The sequence below is a fragment of the Carcharhinus amblyrhynchos genome, chromosome 20, assembly GCF_965287045.1.
Source record: "Carcharhinus amblyrhynchos chromosome 20, sCarAmb.v2.hapA, whole genome shotgun sequence".
Classification (NCBI taxonomy): domain Eukaryota; kingdom Metazoa; phylum Chordata; class Chondrichthyes; order Carcharhiniformes; family Carcharhinidae; genus Carcharhinus; species Carcharhinus amblyrhynchos.
In genome coordinates, this window is record NC_137343.1 from 17,025,932 (window position 1) to 17,047,687 (window position 21,756).

At 42.1% G+C, this 21,756-nt stretch overlaps 1 protein-coding gene across 3 annotated transcripts in view; it reads left to right on the top strand.

Annotated features, from left to right (window-relative positions):
- Window positions 1-15,167, top strand: part of inpp5jb (inositol polyphosphate-5-phosphatase Jb) — a 90,376-nt gene extending 75,209 nt beyond the window's left edge. For 2 of the 3 annotated variants that reach the window (XM_080208172.1, XM_080208173.1), the window contains 6 exons: window positions 1,215-1,324; window positions 3,873-4,089; window positions 5,043-5,180; window positions 7,382-7,465; window positions 9,894-9,998; window positions 13,665-15,167. In XM_080208172.1, the coding sequence (XP_080064298.1) occupies window positions 1,215-1,324; window positions 3,873-4,089; window positions 5,043-5,180; window positions 7,382-7,465; window positions 9,894-9,998; window positions 13,665-14,315 (1,305 nt within the window). In that variant the 3' untranslated portion in view covers window positions 14,316-15,167. The remainder of the gene's footprint in view (window positions 1-1,214; window positions 1,325-3,872; window positions 4,090-5,042; window positions 5,181-7,381; window positions 7,466-9,893; window positions 9,999-13,664) is intronic. The other variant, XM_080208174.1, reaches the window with a different exon arrangement.
- Window positions 15,168-21,756: the final 6,589 nt, after the last annotated feature.

The window sequence follows — 21,756 nt, forward strand, 5'->3', positions numbered from 1 at the left end:
ATTAACCAGTGTTGTGACGCACTTCACAATACTTTAAATACAGACATCCATGGCCAATATTTGTATGCAGTAAAAGTGTGAACAGGCTCCTTAATTGAAGGGCCTTGATATCAAAAGATCCCCAAAACAACAGTAAGCAAGTTATCTTTGGTAATGTTATCTCAGGGATCAATGTGGCCGAACAACCAGAAGAATCCCGTTATTTTTCAGGTATTGTCAACAGGCTCCTGTGAAGTATGTGTCGAGTATAGGGCTAACGGGAGGACTTTGAATAGTGTGGATGAACAGAGGGATCTAGGTGTGTGTGTACATAGATCCCTGAAAGTTGGGAATCAAGTAGATAAGGTTGTTAAGAAGGCGTACGGTGTCTTGGCGTTTATTGGTAGGGGGATTGAATTTAGGAGTCGCAGTGTAATGTTGCAACTGTACACTACTCTAGTGCGGCCGCACTTGGAGTACTGTGTGCAGTTCTGGTCCCCGCATTACAAGAAGGATGTGGAGGCGTTGGAGAGGGTGCAGAGGAGGTTTACTAGGATGTTGCCTGGTATGGTGGGGAGGTCCTATGAGGAGAGACTGAGGGATTTAGGGTTGTTTTCGTTGGAAAGAAGGCGGCTAAGAGGGGATCTTATTGAAACATATAAGATGATTAGAGGTTTAGATAGGGTGGATAGTGATAGCCTTTTTCCTCGGATGGAGAAAGCTAGCACGAGGGGGCATGGCTTTAAATTAAGGGGGGGTAGCTACAGGACGGATGTCAGGGGTAGGTTCTTTACCCAGCGGGTGGTGAGGGATTGGAATGCCCTGCCTGCTGCGGTTGTAAATGCGTCTAGTTTGGGGGCGTTTAAGAGATCTCTGGATAGGTTTATGGACGAAAAGGGATTGGTATAGGCTAGTGGGTCATTGTTTTTGTAACTGGTCGGCGCAACATCGTGGGCCGAAGGGCCTGTTCTGCGCTGTAATGTTCTATGTTCTATGTTCTAAGTGAGTGGGGTTTTGGTTTAATGTCTCAATTTAAAATCCAGCATTGCTAACAATGCAGTAGATTCTCATCACTGTGCTGAAGAATCACCCAAGATTATGTGCTGAAATTTTGGAATCCGTAGTCTTTCAAAGTGAGACTGGTGCCAAGGCTGGCAGCAATCAGTCTGCGTTAAATTAATTTTAGCGCTTCATTTCTGCTGTGCTTGTAAACAATGTTGCTTGTCTTTTGACAGTTGAACATTGCAAAAGCGATTGAGCCAGCGCTGAATGGATTTCAGGAAGGTCCTCTCAACTTCAGGCCAACATATAAATACGACGTGGGCACAAACACGTTTGACACCAGGTAATGTAGCTTTAGTCTCTGTTTGGTCTGTATTCAAAATACTTCTAAATAACAGGAAACACTCAGCAAACTTCCAGGACTTTAATACATTGTGTAAATCCACTGAGAAAGGAATTTCAAAGAAACTTCACAGTATTTAGCCACCATTTTAATGGGAAGTTATTGGAAAATGCTTGGAATTTATCTTTTCATTCTTAGTGCTGGTCATAAGGTTGTGGTGAAAAAACATTGTGGTGATGAGGGCCTTTCCCCATTATGGTGACTGTCCCAATATTGGTGCTTCCCTCTGCATATAGTCCAGGACAATGTCAGCAACATTCAGCTGTGGACAGCTCATTGCACTGGAAGATCAAGTTTTGGGCAGGCCAGATACTTCTTACCACCAAGCTGGGCCTGGCACATGGAGACTGATCCAGTATAAGGAGCGGGTTCTTGTGCATTCCCATTTCCTGCCTTCTCCCATTTTTTTGCATTGTCTAAAGGTGCCCAGTTCAGTAACCCAATTGTAGAGATTGACAGGACGAGGTATGCTTGTGAAAATGCGTCAAGCTCAGATGCTTGGATAAAAGAACTGATTTGCTTCCTCCACTCTTACCTCCTGCCACCCAACATTGGGCACTTTGCATTATTGTATGTTGGACTGGAATCCTGTTTCTTTGGCTCTGTCAAGGTTTATAGAGGTAAGTGCCTGGAGAAGGCCCGAGCACTAAATGGACTTCAGCAAGGTGCCTCAGTATCCCTCTGATACCAACCCTCCTGATGCAGTGAGTGGGAGTATCCATGCACTGTTACAAGGTGATGATGATGTAGTGTTGATTCCTGCATTCTGCAAGCTCACACTAACACAATGCAAAAGGTACATCTGAGAAAATGCTTCATCATATTCCTTACATGCATGATTAATTGTGAACAATGTTGTTGGAGGCCTTTTATCTGTCAGTTAACTGTCTGCTTGTTCAGATTGTATGCATGTGTTTGTATCTTGGCAAAACAGCATGGCAATGAGGCAATTTGTGTGTCAGAAGGTTGAGTGTCCATATCCCATTCTAGAGACTTGAGCACAGTATCCAGAACGACAATCCTGAGGTGCACTGCATTGCCGGAAATGTCGTCATTCAGATGAGATTTTAAATGTCTCAGTTGCAGATGAGCAAGAGAGTTTTCTTTGGCATCTTGGTCATTATTTAGCCCTCAATTAGCACTCATAAACAGAAAAATCTGCTTCCAAGCTTCCTACATTACAACAGTGACCACACTTCAAAAATGTAGTTAATTAGCTTTGAAGGACTTTGGAATGGTTTGAGACCATGGATTGGCAGGTTCTGACTGCCACATTTGCACTTTGCCATGGAAGGAGAATACAGGGCCAGGTTTTGCCTTGAGCATTGGCTTGCATTTCTCCATTTATTTTCCATGTGGATTTACACAAAGTTGCTGTCAATAGGCTATCCAAACATCAGTGTCCTGGGTAGAAAATAAGAACAAGCCAAGATACATCCTTAACCAATCAGATTGAAGGAACATTAATGAGCAATGCAGAATTTGAAACAGGAAGTGTTAGTTCCAAAAAATGAATTCAAGGTTAAATTAGGTACTGAAAGTGAAATAAAGTGAGGGAAAGGATAATTGGATCAAAAGAGATGAGAGGCAGTAAGAAAAATGTAAATAAAATTTATTCAAAATTTAGAACAAGTTCCCAACAATAGTGTAGTGTGTTTTGCAATATTATTGTCTCTGCTACCCTGTCTTTTGTCAATAAAGCTAGTTCAATCATGTAGCTGAGCATGTGCTGGATTACTCGGTGCAATACACAACAAATAATTAACAGCTAAAGGAATGAGACTCCATGCATAAATGTTAATCTTCATTGTTAGAGAGCTTGTTTTTCAGTAGTTTAGATGACACAACTTAAAAGATCTATAGACAACAATGAACAAGTCCTAACATTTCATGGTGAGTTTAGCCTACCTTTTTTTGTCTATATTCAATTCGATGCAATTAAAGTCCAATTCAAAGTTCCGGATCCAAGCTGACAAACAGGCTCACCACTTCCTGTCTTGGCTTGATCTACATGATCCAAGCTGATTGGAGCAGGTGTTGCACCTCCTCCAAGGCTTGATCTCATTTGCATCTTAGCTAGAAGGTCTAGATCCCACTTTAAAAAAATTGCTTCAAACGAAGCCTCGGGGTAACCTCATGACCTCAACCAAGTGCAGGACAGCAAAGCTACACTTGATCTTAGCCAAAAGGCTGAGAAGCGATGTCCATGGCATCAGTATAGAAACCTCAGAACAGTCAAAATATTCAAAAGAGATAGCGGGGTTCGGATGGTGAGATGTCGTTTTTGTGCAGCTTGTGAAAAGTCAGCATTTTAGATAATAAATTCATAATTTTCATGTTAAACCGTGTACTTGGCTAGAAGTTGCCATGTGATTTGTACATAAAAAAGTGTTGCTGGCTTCATCATGATTTTTACAGCAAAGGCTGCACTATTGTGTTTTTTAAAATTTGAAAGCACGTGTTGTTCCAATTATCCGATGTTTCCTAGTTCTAAGAAACGCAAACCTGCCTGGACAGATCGGATTCTCTGGAGAGTGAAAATGTCCAACTGCTATGACCTTTCAGCGAATTCAACTTTACTGGCGAGGAGCCAATCCCCAGATAACAAAAACAGCTACATTCAAGTGCTCCAGCATGTTTATCGTAGTCACATGGAGTACCTCATCAGTGACCACAAACCTGTCACCGCCATTTTCTCTCTGAAGGTGAGTCAATAACAGAAAAGCTGTCTCTGTGCTGTGTGGGAGCAAAAAATAGACTGTGTGTAGAATACTTTCACTCTCTGTCTTTGTCTTTTTCATGCAGAGTGAGGGGTAATCAATTAATATACTGATGTTCGCACTGGCGATACAGTATTTCACTGAAGGTTCCTATGGCAGAGTTGGGTGAAATTCCCAACGCTCGTTTCCTCCTCCAATTCTTACTCTGCTGTCCCAGTGTAGATAGAAAGAAATTATTCCCACGATTATAGGATTTGGGGAGATAATCTTCAGACAAGGCTTTTCAGCAGTGAAGTTAGGAAAAACTTCTTGATGTTGGTCATGATTCACATCTATTCATATCCACCCATCTCAGGCTCCAATAGAAATCATGCTGGGTGCCCTTGTGGCTTGAGGTTTGGTGTTTTCAGGTCTCACATAATTTTCCATCCCTTCCAGACCTGATATCTTCTGTTCTTCACCACATCACTCTTCAGGGTTGACTTGTCTTGGGGAAGAATCAGTGGAAAGTATGAAGCTTTGGGGACAGTGAATCCATGGCTGGAGCAGCAGTGTTGGTTCTCAGACTGTGGAAGGGTCTTCTGGTTGGGTTAGGATGTATTCCTCTGGCTGTTGAGTCCAGAGCTGGAGACAGAGTCTCAGAATAAGGGAAAGACTGTTATGAGGATGGCTAATCTTGGAATCCTTTACCCCATAGGGCTGTGGCAGCTCAATCATTGAGTATGTTCAAGATAGAAATTGATAGATTTCTTGATACTAATAACATCATGAGATGTAGGGCTAGTGGCAATGAGGTAGATGACCTGATATGAATTAATTGAATTTGGAGTGGGCTAGATGGGCTGAGTGGCCTGCTTTTGCTTCTATATTCCTATTTGTCCAAATGTATTTCACTCAAGGCTCTGTTTTATTTTGTTTCTCTGATTTTGTTTTTGTAGTTGTCTCATAAAATGCAGACCCCTTTGATTCAGCTCCAGGTAGATGATGAGTGGTGCAAACCGTCGGATGCGGTGGTCAGATACAGGATGGCGAGCACTTTTTCCAAGAGCTCGTGGGACTGGCTTGGTTTGTACAGGGTAAGCTATCTACTGCTCAATTCTATAAGGTCAGCAGTGCCAGAAACAGGCTGGAGTGGGAATATTGTGTCTCTCAGAAATTCAGATATACAGGGATTCCTGTATTTTCATAGATGAGAGGGAGGATAGCAACGCAGAATCGATGGGGACAATTATGTCCCCGCACTTGTTGTCAGGGAGAACAACGATGCAGGTGCAAAATACCGTGGGAGTCTGGAAATCAGATTCTCGCTGGAAAGATCTCATTTTCCAATTCTCCCCACCCTTCACTGGTGACATAATGAGGCTCCCGCCCTCCATTTAAATACATTTTAATGAATCTGCATATCAGAAAAAAGCCAACCTGTTACACGATTCTCCCCTCACCGAATAATCAAACCTCGCTGACATGACATCACGCCCCATTGGCAGGTGGGGGTAATGTGTGGTATGGGGGGAGAGAGGTGGGGAGTGAGCTGCAGCCTTTGGAGGGGGAACTCAGTAATGATGGGGGGAACTGGCAGTGAAGTGGTGGAAAACACCGTGGGCAGGTGGGAGGGTGTGGTGAGAGAGAGAGCCCTGATATCTTGGTGGTGGGGGACTGTGGGATGTTTTACCCTTCTAAATATAGTGTCCAGATCTCTGTGGAGCTGGCCTTGCCTGCCCTGTCAGACCCCACCCTGTCACACTGATGGTGTAAACCCCATCTCTGGTTTTCTTCTGTTGTCAGAGTGGCTGAAGATCTGGTCTGAAAATCTGGCTGCACATCTGGAGAGATACATGCTTGACTCAGTGTGGGGCCAGGCTATTGACGACAGAGCATGGAGAAACTACACCGAATAACTCTTCAGAGTCTGACACTCTGACAAATCATGGGAAGATTCTACCCATTGATATTTCACATAGCTGGCATTTTACAAAATGAGTGCCGCATGTTTCTGGAATCCAAAATCTTACACAGGAGCAATAGGTCAAGTCTGGGGATATTGGGAATAGTCACATTCTCAAACCATGCCATTTGAGACCTACCATTCTATACATACCTCCAGTTCCACACCACACCTATTATTCTGTACATATCTCCAGTTCCACACCAGTTAGGCTGCTTCAGAGGGCATTTAAGTGCCCTCTAAAGCAGTCTAACAAGTCATTCAGTTGTATCAGTGCAGTGGCTGAGAATCTTTACATTTTCAGAGTAACTGGCGATGGATGATAAATTCCAGCTTGAGACATCCTAAGAACGATTAGAACAAAACATTTGTCTTGGTGTACACTGTGACAGGCCACAATATTATATTTAGAGGTCAGTTCACCCTGAGTAGAGGAATCTAGTCTGATAATGTGCCAAATGTTACATTTAACTTGCTCTTCTCCCACAGATGCCCTCGTTTTGATAGTTGAGATTCAATTGAGGAGATCACATTGTTGCTATGGCACCATGGAGTTGTTGCCATGGCACCAATACCCATTGAGAGAGTTGAGTTTTATTGGTATCTCTGGACAAATGTTATTATGCTAGAGGCAACAACACCATCATATGGGGTCACTTTTCCTGACTCACTGATCTGTGCATCCTTGTCTGGGATGTGGCAATATCTTGTAAATTGAGTTTGTGTCTTTATATGCCCTGTTTGTGAACACGACTCCCACTCACCTGATGAAGGAGCAGCACTCCGAAAGCTTGTGGCTTGTGCTACTAAATAAACCTGTTGGACTTTAACCTGGTGTTGTGAGACTTCTTACTATGGTTAAGGTAACATAACTAATATTCAGTGTTAAAATGAGAAGGTGATTTGTATTCTAAATATATTGATGCACTGAAAAACATTCTTTTCTTCACCTCCCTTGCTGTGTAAACAGGAATGGAAAGAAGGAATGCCATTCAGAGATTGGAGACAGCTTTAGTTTTCCAACAGCTTGGACTCCCCCAGTAGCCTCCGCTAATAAATTGCCAGCAGTTGCTATTTAACAGCCAGTTAAACAGTAAAAAAAGCATAACCCTTTTGAAATCCAATGTTACTTCTGACACCAGCCGTAAAAAATGAATATAATTAATTTCACAACCATAAATCTTAGTTTCTATTCCTGCAGGAAACTGTGCAGCAGTAATGTAGGCTGTGCTCTGGTTCAGATTAAACATGGAGCTAGCGGCAACTGAAAAAAAAGCTGCGAGGAAAATCCAACAGATCTCTTTTGCTTTTCTTTCCCTTCCATACCTACAGGTTGGCTTTAAACATCACAAGGACTACGTAACATACGTGTGGGCAAAGCATGATGAAGCTGATCCTATGAAGCAATGCTATCAGGTAATTGCTGCCACACAACTATTCCCCAATAACACTGGAAGTAAACTCATTGTGTCCTGGGATGTGGAATGGGGGTAATGTGGTGAGTTAAACATAGACAGCTCTTCTGCTTACAGGTTCGAATCCAATTTAAAAGCCAGGTTGCTTCAAGAGGAGAGATTTGTGATAGGAGAGTTAGGGACTTAGGTTCAATTCCCGGCTTGGGTCACTGTCTAAGTGGAGTTTGCACGTTCTCTCCATGTCTGCGCGTGTTTCCTCTGGGTGCTCAGGTTTCCTCCCACAATTGGAATGACATGCTGGTTAGATGCATTGATCTGAACAGGTGCCAAAGTGCAACGACTGGGAGATTTTCACAGTAACTTCATTGCAGTGTTAATGTAAACCTTACTTTTGACGAATAAATAAACTTTAACTTTAACTTGATGTGTATATTTGCTTCAAAGGATTAGTGATCAAGGCAGAAACCATGTCAGCTTTCACAATTACATTGTATTAAGGATAAGGGATTCTAGGAGTATTTGCTCACTAGGAAGATAAATATCGAGAGGACTCGTTTGATTGAATTGCCTATTTCCATGTTTTAATTTATGTTTAGATGCAAATTTCCACATCTAATGCTGTCAGAGCTCTATCAAAAATCAGTTTGGACAAGACATCTGATTGAAATTGCATAAAAGTGCACGGTAGAAAATAATTTGGTATTAAGTTAGCTATTTTGTACAGTCCAATGAAGCTGCTCTTGGGGCAGTGTAGAATCTGAAGTGTGCTGCACCCGAGGTTTCTCACTCTGAAGCACACCAAGAAGTTGATTTGGATGCCTCCCCCTGTAATTTCTAGATCACAGCTGTCTTAATATTTCAAGAACTTATTGAACTTTTGGCTACATATATCTTATGGTGAAAAAGACACGAGAACAAATATTACTGTGAACAACCCATTTAGCCCAACATATAACCCGTCCTTTTTCTCTGGCCAATACTTACTCATGCTGGGTACAGTGCTCATTGCCCATTGCTCTGTCTAGTAAGATGGAAGTTTTGATGATCAGAAACAGAAACCAGGCAGGTATTTCCCCCTCTAGTGACAATTATGTTGATTGTCAAATTCAACAGTTGGAAAGTATGAATGGGATTAGACCATTTACCCGCTGTTATTGAAACATTTAAGACTCTGAGGGAGCTTGACAGGACAGATTCGGAGAGCATGTTTCCTATCGTGGGGGAGTCTAGAACTAGGGGGCAGTTTAAAAACAAGAGGTCTCTCATTAAAGATTGAAATAAAGAGCAATTTCTTCTCTGATGTCATTAGTTTTTGGGATTCTCTTCCACAGAGAGCAGTGGACACTGGGGCCTGAATATATATAAGACTGAGTTAGACAGATTTTTGATTGACGAGGCGCTTGAGCATTATGGGGACAGGCAGGGAAATAGATCAGCATGATCTGACTGAATGATAGAGCAGGCATGATGGGCTTAATGGCCTACTCAGACTCTTATTTCTTATGATCATATGCTCCCTCAAGTCTTTTCCATTCAGTGATTTCATGGCTGGTCTGCAGCCTAGCCCCATGTACCTGCTTTTTCCCTACATTCCTTAACCTCGGTTAACAAAAATCTATCAATCTCCAGATTTAAAATGAACAATTGATCATTAATTGCCTTTTGTGAAAGAGAGTTCAATTTCTACCTCCTCTAGCACGTATGGGTTTTTCTAATTTCACTCCTGAAAGATCTGGCTCTATGTCTGAGTCCATGCTGCTTCGCCCAGGACTCCCCAACCAGCAACAATTGTTTCTCTCTATCTGGGCTATCTGTTACGTTTAAAATCTTGAAAACTTTGACCAAATAACCTGTAGCCTTCTAAACCCCAAGGATTACAGCCTTAATGTGTGTAAACTCTCTTCAAACCTTAACTTTGGAGTCTAGGTAACATTCTGCTTACCCTGAGATCAGCTAGCTCACTATATACCAGGAATTGACCTTCTTGCTCTGTGCTGCCCCACCTCAGTCCACATGATGCATTCAAATGCTGAAATGCCAGGTATACTCAGCTTCATTCCTAAATGAAAGTTAAATATCTCCTCCTTAAATATTTTGATTGATTAGAGGTAACCTATTTCTTATGTTCTTAACCCAAGCTCCAGCAGCAGTTATCCTTCACCCTATGCCATAAAAGGCAAAAACTGAGTCCAGTATCCAGTGATCCCTATAGATGTGGCCATTGAGTTGGGCTCAACTGTGATGCCCTCCACAGTGAATAAATAGCCTGATATTACTTTGCTGTGGTAAGGCGACTGGCACCCAGACAGAGTCAACTTCTTCAGGGAAAGAGAGAATGGAGAGAAACTTCAGCAAAGGCCATAAGCAAGATGCAGTCTATAACAGTTCCTGCTATTATCTGTTGTGGAATTTCTTCCGTCTCTTTGCAGGTCATGTTCAGTGAGGAATCTGTGCCAAAGGGCATTGGAGAGTACATCCTATGTTACTACAGCAACAACTTCAACACCATTGTGGGAGTGACTGAACCCTTCCAGGTCAGAAGATGCAGCCCAAGAACTGCCCTCGATGCTTTTGATTTATCTCTGCTGCATGTGTTTGTGTTTCGTATGCAAGTGTGTTTTTCACAATTGGGTATCACAGTGCATGGAGATGACTGCAGTAATGTCCAGGCTTGGTGGCCCCCAAGAGATGTCATACCTAATGCCAGTCTACCAGTAATCAACCTGGCAATTTGATGACAACTTTTTCAATACGGTAGAGAGACTGGAATAGGGTATGAGCTCAGTGATTGCATATACAATTAGTTATGTAACAATGGCCTTGATTTTCAGTGCCCATAGTGACATATTGGTAAACAGCTTAAATCATCGCCAGAAACCTGGACACAGGCTGCTAATGACAAGGAAAACTGTGTTACAAAATTGAATTTTCTCCCATCCTCTCTTGAAGGTCCTGACTCTGGGTGCCAGAATTTCCTGTCACCTCAATCAGTTGGCTTTGTCAATGATTCCCGAGGCTCCCACAACCACTTAGTGAATTTATCTAATGTGTAACTGAGCGAACAGGCCAGGAAGATCCATACCCTTTGAAAAGACTGGGGTGATATGCGAACTTAGTCTATCAAAAACAAAACTGCACTAAAGTACATTATGAATGACAGACCTGTCAATGTGGGAAAAGGAAGCTGCATGGACAGCTTTCAATTTTGGCCAACAGTGCTTCTCAAGACAACCATTTGAAGGAATGGAATAATCACTTGGAGACAGTTTCTTTCCCCACTGTCACCAAGAAATATATGCAATTATATTGGATCCTTCACAATTTCAGGACATCCCAAAGAGCATTCCAGACAATGGGGCCCTTTCAAGGTGGAGTCACTGTTGGAATGTAGGAAATGTAACAATCAATCTTTACCCAGTATGCTCTTGTAAACAGCAATGTGATGACGATCTGATAATCTGCCCTTAGATGTTGGTTAAGGGATAAGTATTGGTCAGGACATGGGAGAATTCCCCTGTTCCTCTTTGAAATATTGTCACAGGATTTTTTTATCTGGTCTGAGAGGGCAGATGGGAGTGTCAGTTCAGTGTCTTAGTCAAAACCTGTCTCCTCCAACAATGCAGCATTCCCCCAGTCCTGCACTGGAGTGTCAGCCTCTACTAATGGGACCTGAATCTAGAACCTTTTGATTCACGAGTGAAGTTACAACAGTGAAGTTTGCAAAACACAGAAAATGAGAATTACATCAGACCACCTTGTGTTACACGCTGTGTGCTCTGATATTAAAACTGTGTTTTAATATTTTAAGTCTGACAACACCAGGTTTAAGTCCAACCGATTTATTTGATAGTAAACTCACTAGCTTTCGAGGTTTCCCTCTTCTTCAGGTGAATGGAGAGTTCTGGCCTCAGACAGAGCATATAAAGCACAGACAGGTTTACAGATTACTGATTAGAATGCGAATCTTTACACCTAACCTGCTGTTCAAGTCCACGTACTCCCCTCATTGGAGATCTCTACTGCCTCCCAAAGATACACAAGGCAAACACACCTGGCTGTCCCATCGTATCGGGCAATGGGACTCTGTATGAGAACCTCTCTGGCTACGTCGAGGGCATCCTGAAACCCATTGTACAAAGAACCCCCAGCTTTTGTCGCGACACTACGGACTTCCTACAGAAACTCAGCACACATGGAGCAGTTGAACCAGGGACACTCCTCGTCACAATGGATGTCTCGGCACTCTACACCAACATCCCCCACAACGATGGCATTGCTGCGACTGCCTCAGTACTCAATGCAGACAACTGCCAGTTTCCAGATGCAGTTTTACAACTCATCCGCTTTATCCTGGACCACAATATCTTCACCTTCAACAACCAGTTTTTCATCCAGACACACGGAACAGCCATGGGGACCAAATTTGCACCTCAATATGCCAACATCTTCATGCACAGGTTCGAACAAGACTTCTTCACTGCACAGAATCTTCAACCAATGCTATACACTAGATACATCGATGACATTTTCTTCCTTTGGCCTCATGGTGAACAATCACTGAAACAACAATATGATGATATCAACAAATTCCACCCCACCATCAGACTCACCATGGACTATTCCCCAGAATCAGTTGCATTCTTGGACACACGCATCTCCATTAAGGACGGTCACCTCAGCATCACACTGTACCGCAAGCCCACAGACAATCTCGCAATGCTCCACTTCTCCAGCTTCCACCCTAAACACGTTAAAGAAGCCATCCCCTATGGACAAGCCCTCCGTATACACAGGATCTGCTCAGATGAGGAGGATCGTGACAGACACCTCCAGATGCTGAAAGATGCCCTCATAAGAACAGGATATGGTGCTCGACTCATAGATCGACAGTTCCGATGCGCCACAGCAAAAAACCGCACCGATCTCCTCAGAAGACAAACACGGTACACGGTGGACAGAGTACCCTTCGTTGTCCAGTACTTCCCCAGAGCGGAGAAGCTACGACATCTTCTCCAGAGTCTTCAACATATCATTGATGAAGACGATCATCTCGCCAGGGCCATCTCCATTCCCCCACTTCTTGCCTCCAGACAACCACGCAACCTCAAACAGACCATTGTTTGCAGCAAACTACCCAGTCTTCAGGAGAACAGTGACCACAATACCACACAACCCTGCCACAGCAACCTCTGCAAGACATGCCAGATCATTGACGTGGATGACATCATCACACATGAGAATACCATCCACCAGGTACATGGTACATACTCTTGCAACTTGGCCAACGTTGTCTACCTGATACTTTGCAAGAAAGGATGTCCCGAAGCATGGTACATTGGGGAGACCATGCAGACGCTACGACAATGAATGAACATCGCTCAACAATCACCAGGCAAGACTGTTCCCTTCCTGTTGGCGAACACTTCAGTGGTCACGGGCATTCAGCCTCTGACCTTCGGTTAAGCATTCTCCAAGGCGGCCTTCACGACACACAACAGCGCAGAGTCGCTGAGCAGAGACTGGTAGCCAAGTTCCGCACACATGAGGACGGTCTGAACAGGGATCTTGGGTTCATGTCGCACTATCTGTAACCCCCGTGACTTGCCTGGGTTTGCAAAACCTCACTTACTGTACTGTCTGGAGACAATACACATCTCTTTAACCTGTGATCAGTGCTCCTTCCACTCACATTGTCGGCCACTTTAGGACTTGAACAGCAGGTTAGGTGTAAAGATTTGCATTCTAATCAGTAATCTGTAAACTGTCTGTGCTTTATATGCTCTGTCTGAGGCCAGAACTCTTCATTCATCTGAAGAAGAGGGAAACCTCGAAAGCTTGTGAGTTTACTATCAAATAAATCGGTTGGACTTAAACCTGGTGTTGTCAGACTTTTTACCGTGTTTACCCCAGTCCAACGCTGGCATATCCACATCATTAATATTTTAAACCAGGAACACGAAAGAAAGTTGAAGGTATATGGGTATTCCTGCCAAATGATTTGGAGGGACTGATCTGCATTTCAGGAGGGAAGTGCAGTCTCCAGTGGGATTGCGGCACTTCAGACTTATAATGATTAATTCCGAACTATCCTTATATGAGGTGGCAGTCAGACATAGACCCCAGCTTTTTTCCTGCTTTACTCAAGCATGTAAAGATTATATGCAGACAAATTCAAAGGAAATTTCCTATTTTTCCCTTAGATAACTCTGCCCTCCACAAGTTCCAACTCCAGCAAATCTGACAGCTCTGATTCTAGCTCTGATGGAGAGGAGATGAGTACCCTGAAGCTGATTCGACCCAAATCCCGCAGCCCCAGCCCAGGCAAGACAAAGAAGAGGCACAGCCGAAGTCGGAGTAAGAGCCCTGTTGCACCAATAACAAAATCCCTGCAGGGTCTCAACCTCACGGTAGGCCCCAAGCACAAAAGCAAAAGCCGCAGCCCCTCGCCCAGGGGAGCTCAGGTGTCAGTCCCCAGACAACTCAAACTGCCAGGAGGCAAAGCCACTGCGGGAAATGGCCAGAACTCAGCAAGCAACCTGAGGGACACACTTTCACTTTCAGCCCCAATTACTCTGAAAAATCCAGCAACTCGGGGGAAAGATCAAACCATTTCTGACAGAGGAGCTGCCATTACAGGGAGGCCTACTGGCCAGGCTCAAGAACTGATGGTACAAGCCCGTGACAAACAGCAAAGTGACAGTGCTCAACATCCACAGTTGTCTTCAAAACTCTTTCAATCACCTCGTCAAGATGGAGCAGTCGCTTTGAAATTTAGTGAAGGAAATCAGCTCGCTACTGGCAAAACACAAGAAGTTCCGGTGTCTGAGTCACTAGCACCAATATGGCAATAGGAGGCCAAGGCAGTGCAATATATTCAGAGAGAAGCACTGGCGTGAAGAAGACTATGATTGCTGGAGGAGGCAAAGTAACAAGAAATCTAAGGTCTCTTGTTGCCGTGACTGGTCAACAAAGCACAGAGAGACTGGATAGACTGTAATTGTTACTCATAGTTGAAGGATGTATGGGACAATCAGCTGCAAGGGTTATCCTGATTTTTAATGTGACATGAGGCTTAATAACTTTTATAGCCTGTGGAGTTGTTGTGTGAATGGAACTATCATGTAATTATTTAATTTGTTACTGAATTTACACTGTAAATAATGCCATGACCATACCAATGTGTGATTGGAATTCAGTGCATGCACATGCCAACTAGCCTGCTCCTAGTTGTTATCTGTTCTGTTGCCTCTCTGTCTTTCCCTCTTTATGATCTTTGTGCTCTTTTCTACCTGTGTGACTTTGTTTCTTTCCTTATTTTACCTGCTGTCTTCTTCTATCCGTGTCTCTTTTTGATTGTTGTCTGTCTGTCTCTATATTTGCCTTGCTGCATTTTAGTTCTGTAACGGGGCAATTCTGAAATTGTATGCCCTCCTGGGGAAGTCACCCTTTCAAACAGCATGGGTGGAAGACAAGAACACAACATTGTATTCTGTAGCTTTAAGCTCCATTTTGCTGCCCCGCCCCTTCCCCTGCCCCTCCACCCCCATAGCATGTCTTTTTGCAGGGAGTGTGAGATTAAAGAATCAGCTCTGATCTGTCTTTCTCAATGTTTATCCATTATCTGTCACTGTCTATTGCCTGACCTTTACTGTAACAGTGAGTGCCATTTTATTCATGTAGACTGTAGGAAGTGTGTGACAACACTAGAATCTGACGCTAGAATCTGAAACCAAAAGAGAAAATGCTGGAAGATCTCAGCAGGGTCTGGCAGCATCAATAAGGAAAGAAAAGAGCTGATGTTTCGAAACCAAATGACCCTTTGTCAAAGCTTTGACCAGCTTTGACAAAGAGTCATCCAGAGTTGAAACGTCAGCTCTTTTCTCTCCTCACAGGTGTTGCCAGACCCTGCTGAGATCTTCCAGCATTTCCTCTTTTGGTGACAATACATTCTATTCTGCTTCAGAAAGCAGATCCCAGGTATTTTAACTCCCGAGCATGCTGTCCGTTCATTTATTGCCTGACCGGAGAGAATGTGAGGAACACGGGCTTCTGGAACGTTGGCTGGTTCTTGGCTGAGCACAAGCACTTTGGTAATTGTGGGGAAGGTTGCTTTCAGTGTGTGTCCCTAACCTTCCTTTCTTGTTGATGCGGGAACAAAGCTGCAGGTTGTTGGGCTGTATTGATGGTGACCTGCTTTCTTCTCAATTCATAGAATCATACAGTGCAGAAGGAGGCCTTTCAGCCCGTCGACCACAATCACACCCAGGCCCTATCCCCATAACCCCACTTATTTACCCTAGCTACTGTAAGGGGCAATGTAGCATGGCCAATCTTCCTAACCCGCACATCTTTGGAGTGTGGGAAGAAACTGGCGCACCAGGAGGAAACCTGTGCAGATGCAGGGAGAACATGCAATCTCCACACAGACAGTGACCCAAGCCAGGAATCGAACCCGCGTCCCTGGCGCTGTGAGGCAGTAATGCTAACCACTGTGAAACTGTGCTGTCTAGCTGCTTACTGCATTATCCACCTTGCATTGATTAGTTACAGAAGTAACCAATGTGCAGGAGAGGGGGCATCTCACCTGCTGATTAACTCACTGTCAGGAACAGCAGGGGGTTCCTGGTCCTCGTTTAAATCTCCACTAATTGTTGACAGTTCACTCACTACAGATGTAGATATTCATCCAGTACAAATGTGGAAGTTCATCCAGTACAGACATAGAAATTTATACAGTATAGGTGTAGAAACACATGCAGTAGAAATGTGGAAGCTCACACAGTACAGATGTAGAAATTCACCGAATACAGACATGGATGTAGATTAACTGTGAGCATGTGTGAACATCCAGCTTTGCTCAATGTGGGGAAAAAAAACATATGCTGTTGGATGTATATAATTAGATAAAACTTCTTGCATTAAATATTCTAATTTTTTTCCTTTCTGCACTATGATCATTTTTTTTCCTCTTCTGAATATACTGGAATTAGCTGATGCACAATTCTAGAGGCATTGGATGTCCTACTGGCCATGGTTCATCTATAAAGTTAGTCAGTATTGCTGAAGATGATTAGAAAATAATATAACAAACTTCAGTATAAACATGGACTGCTTAGTGTAGATGAGAACTCTTTAGTAAAAATGGGACTCTTTTAGTATGGATGAGGACTTTTCATTTAAGATGTGGACTATTCATGAGAGACATGGATGCTTCTAAAGAGACAAGGACTCATTAGAATAAGCCCAGGACTCTTCAATGTAGGCCTGGGCTCTCAAGAAAGATCTTTTTAGTATAGATGAGGATTCATGATTCAAGAGGCAAACCCTTCAGAAGAAATATGAAAACTTTGTACAGACCAGAATGATTCAGAAGAGAAGAGGACTCCTCAATGTAGACATTAATTTTTCAGTATAAAGATTCTATCGTGTTGGTACAGCAGGGCTAGTGATTCAGAGACTGACATTCTAGTGATATGAGTTCAAATCCCAGACAGCCACTGAGAAATTTAAATTCTGTTATATCAAATTAATCTGGATTTTTTAAAAAAAACCAATATCTGTAATGGTGACCATAAAATTTCAGGATTATTATAAAAACCCATCTGGTTCACTAATATCCTTTAGGAAAGGAAATTTGCTGTCTTTACCCAGTCTGGCCTACATTTGACTCCAGACCCACAGAAATGTGGTTGATTTTTAACTGCCCTCTGAAATGGCTAGCAAGCAACTCCGTTGTGTCAAAAGACATGGACCTCAAGAAGGTGACTTGCTCACCACCGCCTCATGAGGGCAATTTGGAACGGGTAATAAATGTTAGTCTTGCCAGTGACACCCACATCCTGTGAATGAATTCTGGAACCAAAGGTTCTTCTGCAGTGGCAGCATGTTGTTGTGCAGGTAAGTGGCATTTACAGCCTTGGATTGGCTTCCTTCTCCTTTCTCTGCCACTGCCGTTATGCCTTGCTGTCAAGTTGCTGAGCCTCAAAGTGGCTTTCACCTTGATGGACTGGATGGAGCCATGTCAAATGGTCCACAGCCATGTTCTTCCAATGTTAATGCTCTGTGCCAAAGAGTGGCCTTAAGCATATCTTCATACATTTTCTTCTGGCTGCCTTTAGAGTGTTGACCAATGGAGAGCTAGGAAAAAAGAACCTGACAAGGGAGGAGGTTTCCAGGCATCTGGATACAATAGCGCATCCCTTTCACAGAATTAGGGCTTTGATGCTAATAGACACAGCTTGAGGGAGGCTGCTAGTGTTGGTCCAGTAGTCATCACATTTGATTCCCTGGATTCAATTCTTCTGCATAAATGAAGACTCTTAAGAGAAAATGAGAACTCCTCAGTAAATAAATGGACTCCAGTATACTTGAAGAATTTTCAGTATACACTCAACATCTTCAGAAAGAGTTTCCTGGTGCAGATCAGCACTCTTCAATAAAGATAAACTTAAATAAACTAAGGCTAATCAATATAAAGACTCTTCACTATAGACTAGAAATCTCAAGTGAAAATGTGGATTCCTCAACGTAGATAAAAATCCTTCAGTATATATGAGGACTCTTAATGTGAATAAAGATATTTCAGTATAAGATGAAGATTTCCTCAGTATAAGATGAAGATTTCCTCAGTATAAGGTCCCTTCAGTGTACATGTGAATTCTTCAATATAAGGACTCTTCACTGTAGACGAGAACTCTCCAGTATAAGACGAGGATCTTCCATTGTACAAGTGGACTTTTCAGTATAGATATATTATGTTTCAGTATGGACATGGCTTGGAGGCTGGAAAGATCAGGGTCAGGTTACAACTTTATGGCTTGCAATGAGAAAGCAAGTACTGAGATCAGAGGTGGAATAAAGAGCATTTCATTAATACCCTGTCGTTCAGTGTTGTTAAATCTGCATAGTTGCCTATTCCTGCTGAGTACAGTATTCTAGCAGTAACTTTACAATTTACAAAACCACTCTAAATTTGCGGAACTTGTTGACGAGTTCTATCTAGTTTGACTTTAGAGACAACTTTGGGCTTTTAGAGCCTAACTTTACAACTAGCAACATTTTAATAGGATTTCAAGTTGGGATATAATTTCCTTTCATCATAATCTAGGCCATGAGAATTTCACAGCTAATGGCTTCATCAGTTTCTAAATGTAAAACTTTTGTAATGCACTGAAATATTCTGCAGCCTAAATGTAAGGAAATCTCTTGGCACTCACTTACATGACAGAATTCGAGTGCAATTGAGCAGAGTTTGAACTGGAAGCATTGGCTGTCTGTCATTGTGTGTTATGTGTGTGTGTGAAATTTCTGTCTTCCGTTGATCAAGGTCAACTGTAAAACATGACATGCATTGTGGATGGAAAACTTGCACTGTGGTTAAACAATGATGCACAATAAAGTTTATTGTAATCTTGAACTTTGTGTTTATTTTACAGAGATGTTAGGCAAGAACGTTTTCATTATGGGTTATTACCCTGAATGGTTTGAAACAGGAGCTTGCTCAAGGTAGGTCATCTCTCTGGGTAGTGCAGGAGACATTTAAAATTTTAACCTATTTTAAAACTCAGGCAATCAGATACTGAACAATGACATTTTGGGGGTTAAGCAATCATTTTCAGGTATTTGAGGACCACATTTATAAAAAATTGCATTTTATTTCATCAGACAAACAGCGACTAGAAGGAACACAAAATAAAGGTCTGTGGTGCCAATGTGTGTATTTATCAAATGCCCAGATGAAAATTGTAGAACCTGCCAAAGTGATGTAAGTGACTTGCAGCTGGAGATGGACTTGGATCAGGAGTACATCTTTGTGGAAAATGTCCACGTTTCTTAATTAATATGTAGAGAGTAATATTTGCCCTCTGGGTACAAAAGCAAGCCAGGCACAACAGCACTTGAGAAATGCTTTATCTCAAATTGTTTAAATTCATTTCCACATCAACAAATGTAGAATCCACCATGAATAGGCACAGTGTAATTTTTAATTTTAAAAAAAGCTTCAGAAAATACCCCTGGCTATATTTAAGAGTAGTAACTTTTGATTAGTACAGCTGAAAATGAGGTTGTCATAAAAAATCACTTTTGATCAATGTTATCTCTAAGAGATGCACACTCCCATTTAACTTCACAGTTGGTTTTGACTTTAGGATCTTACAAAGGACTAACTTACTCAGACACAGGCTTTTTGGCTTAACCACAAACATTTTTATTAAAAGCAAAACACTCCCAATGGTTAATGCAAGAACTTTACACTTATGTAATAATGTTGCACAGCAGTTAAAACAATGACTTATTAATAAAAAATCTCCATTTAAAACAAAACCGCAGGCAAAGCCCCACATTTCCAACCAATCTTCAACTGAAACCCCCTCAGGATTTTGTTGCTGCCATTAAAGCTATCTTTAAAGCTCAACCCCAATATCCCTCAGATCCAGTTGATGCTCTCAATCCCCCACACAGTTGGTCCTGTGGTAGGAGCTGTTGGTCATGAATTAGGATGGCCATTTTTAACCCTCCTTCATGATTGCAGCGCCAGATTCAACTACCTTGCCCTCTTCATTACAAAATGTTAAAAATATCAATGCATATTCTTGCAGACATCCTGTTTGGATGGTTGGTGCTTAGCATTTTTTAATCTCTTTCGGCCTGGCTCTTGCCTAAGTTCAGACATATCATTCACCATGATGTTTCCACAAGCAAAACAGTGGACCCTGTTCTGGTGTGATGTCTCTCACTCCTAAGTTTGATATGAACTGATCAAGTCAATTACACTAATAATAATATAAAAGCAAAATACTGTGGATGCTGGAATCTGAAACAAAAACAGAAAATGCTAGAAAATCTCAGCAGGTCTGACAGCATCTGTGGACACAGAACAGAGTCAATGTTCTGAGGCTGGATGACCCTTTGTCTATTACTCCTTAGCTGTTGTTGATTGTTTGTATAGTGACTGTTGTCTGGGGCCATCAACCCTGATGGTCTTCCAGCTTCTTTAATTGTCTGATGGCCACTGTTTTGTCTTTGAGATGGTTATGCCTCAGTGTCTTAGTTTGTGTATCAATATGTTTTGAAGGTTAACTCCTATTAGGCAGATGAGGTTTGGCCTGTTTGCAGTACTTGCATCTATGAAGCTTTTGGGGTTTTATATTTAATGAAAGCCAGTTGGCAGGAATTCTGATCTTACATCTATCATCTGTGAGTAACCTAATTTTAAGGAATTGAAAATGAATTGAAAAATGTGAGACCATTGAGTTAGTGGCCAGTTTCTTATGGAATAAAATAAATCAAGAACTTTTAAAATAGGTCCATAGGTACTTTTTGCCGATTTTAATTTTCAAAACCTTTCTGAAGTCCCAAAAAGAAGTGCAATTTGTGGAAACTTGTAATGGTGATCACTTGATTCTGGGTAGTGGATATGTACGATGTTGTCAAACTAGCTTGAAAAACTGTGGAAACTTGCTGTGTGCTGAATATAATTTCTGCTTAAAATTCTAGAATCTTTTGCATGGTTACAATGACAAAACTAGGACAACCGACCACAAACACTGTTCAATGGTCTGCTCTGCCACTTGTATATACTGACAGACAGATTTACTATTCCCTGCACTAACTGCTTTACTCATTGCTTCCACAAGGTGGAGACAAATGTTAATACTGCATAATAGAATCTGAATAATGACATTCTGAGGTGTAGACTAGAGGACAGCGTGAAACGTGGATTCCTAGTGCATACAATAATTGTGAATATTCAGATTTTTTTTTAGTAGTTTTGTAGAATTTGAGTCTGTAGAAACAAATCATTTGGCTGAACTAGTCTGTCTTTATGCTCCATATGAGCCTCCTCTAAAGCCTCTTCATCCATCCCTAATGACAAATTCTATTCCTTTCCCTCTTGTGTGTTTATCCTGCTTCTTATGCGACTCACCTCAACCAGTCAGTTCTATATTCTCACCATTCCCTGCATAAAGCAGTTTCTCCTGAAATGCCTGTTGGATTTATTTGTGCCTGTCATATATTTGTGGGCTTTGGTTTTGGTCTCCCTTACAAGTGGAAAAAAAATTTTCTTCGTCTACCCTTTCACAATCTCAAAGACGTCTTTCAATTCACCCATCCTGTTCAACCCTTCCTGCGACCCTGTGTTTCTAATTGTAACCTGAACTTAGTCTATTTTACATTTGGTAAAAAAAGCTGACTTCGCTAACATTAGCATCATATGGTACAGTCCCAGAATCTGTACTATCTGTAACTGTTTGACATCCTACCCACCATGCTAAAAGCTGAAGGCAAATG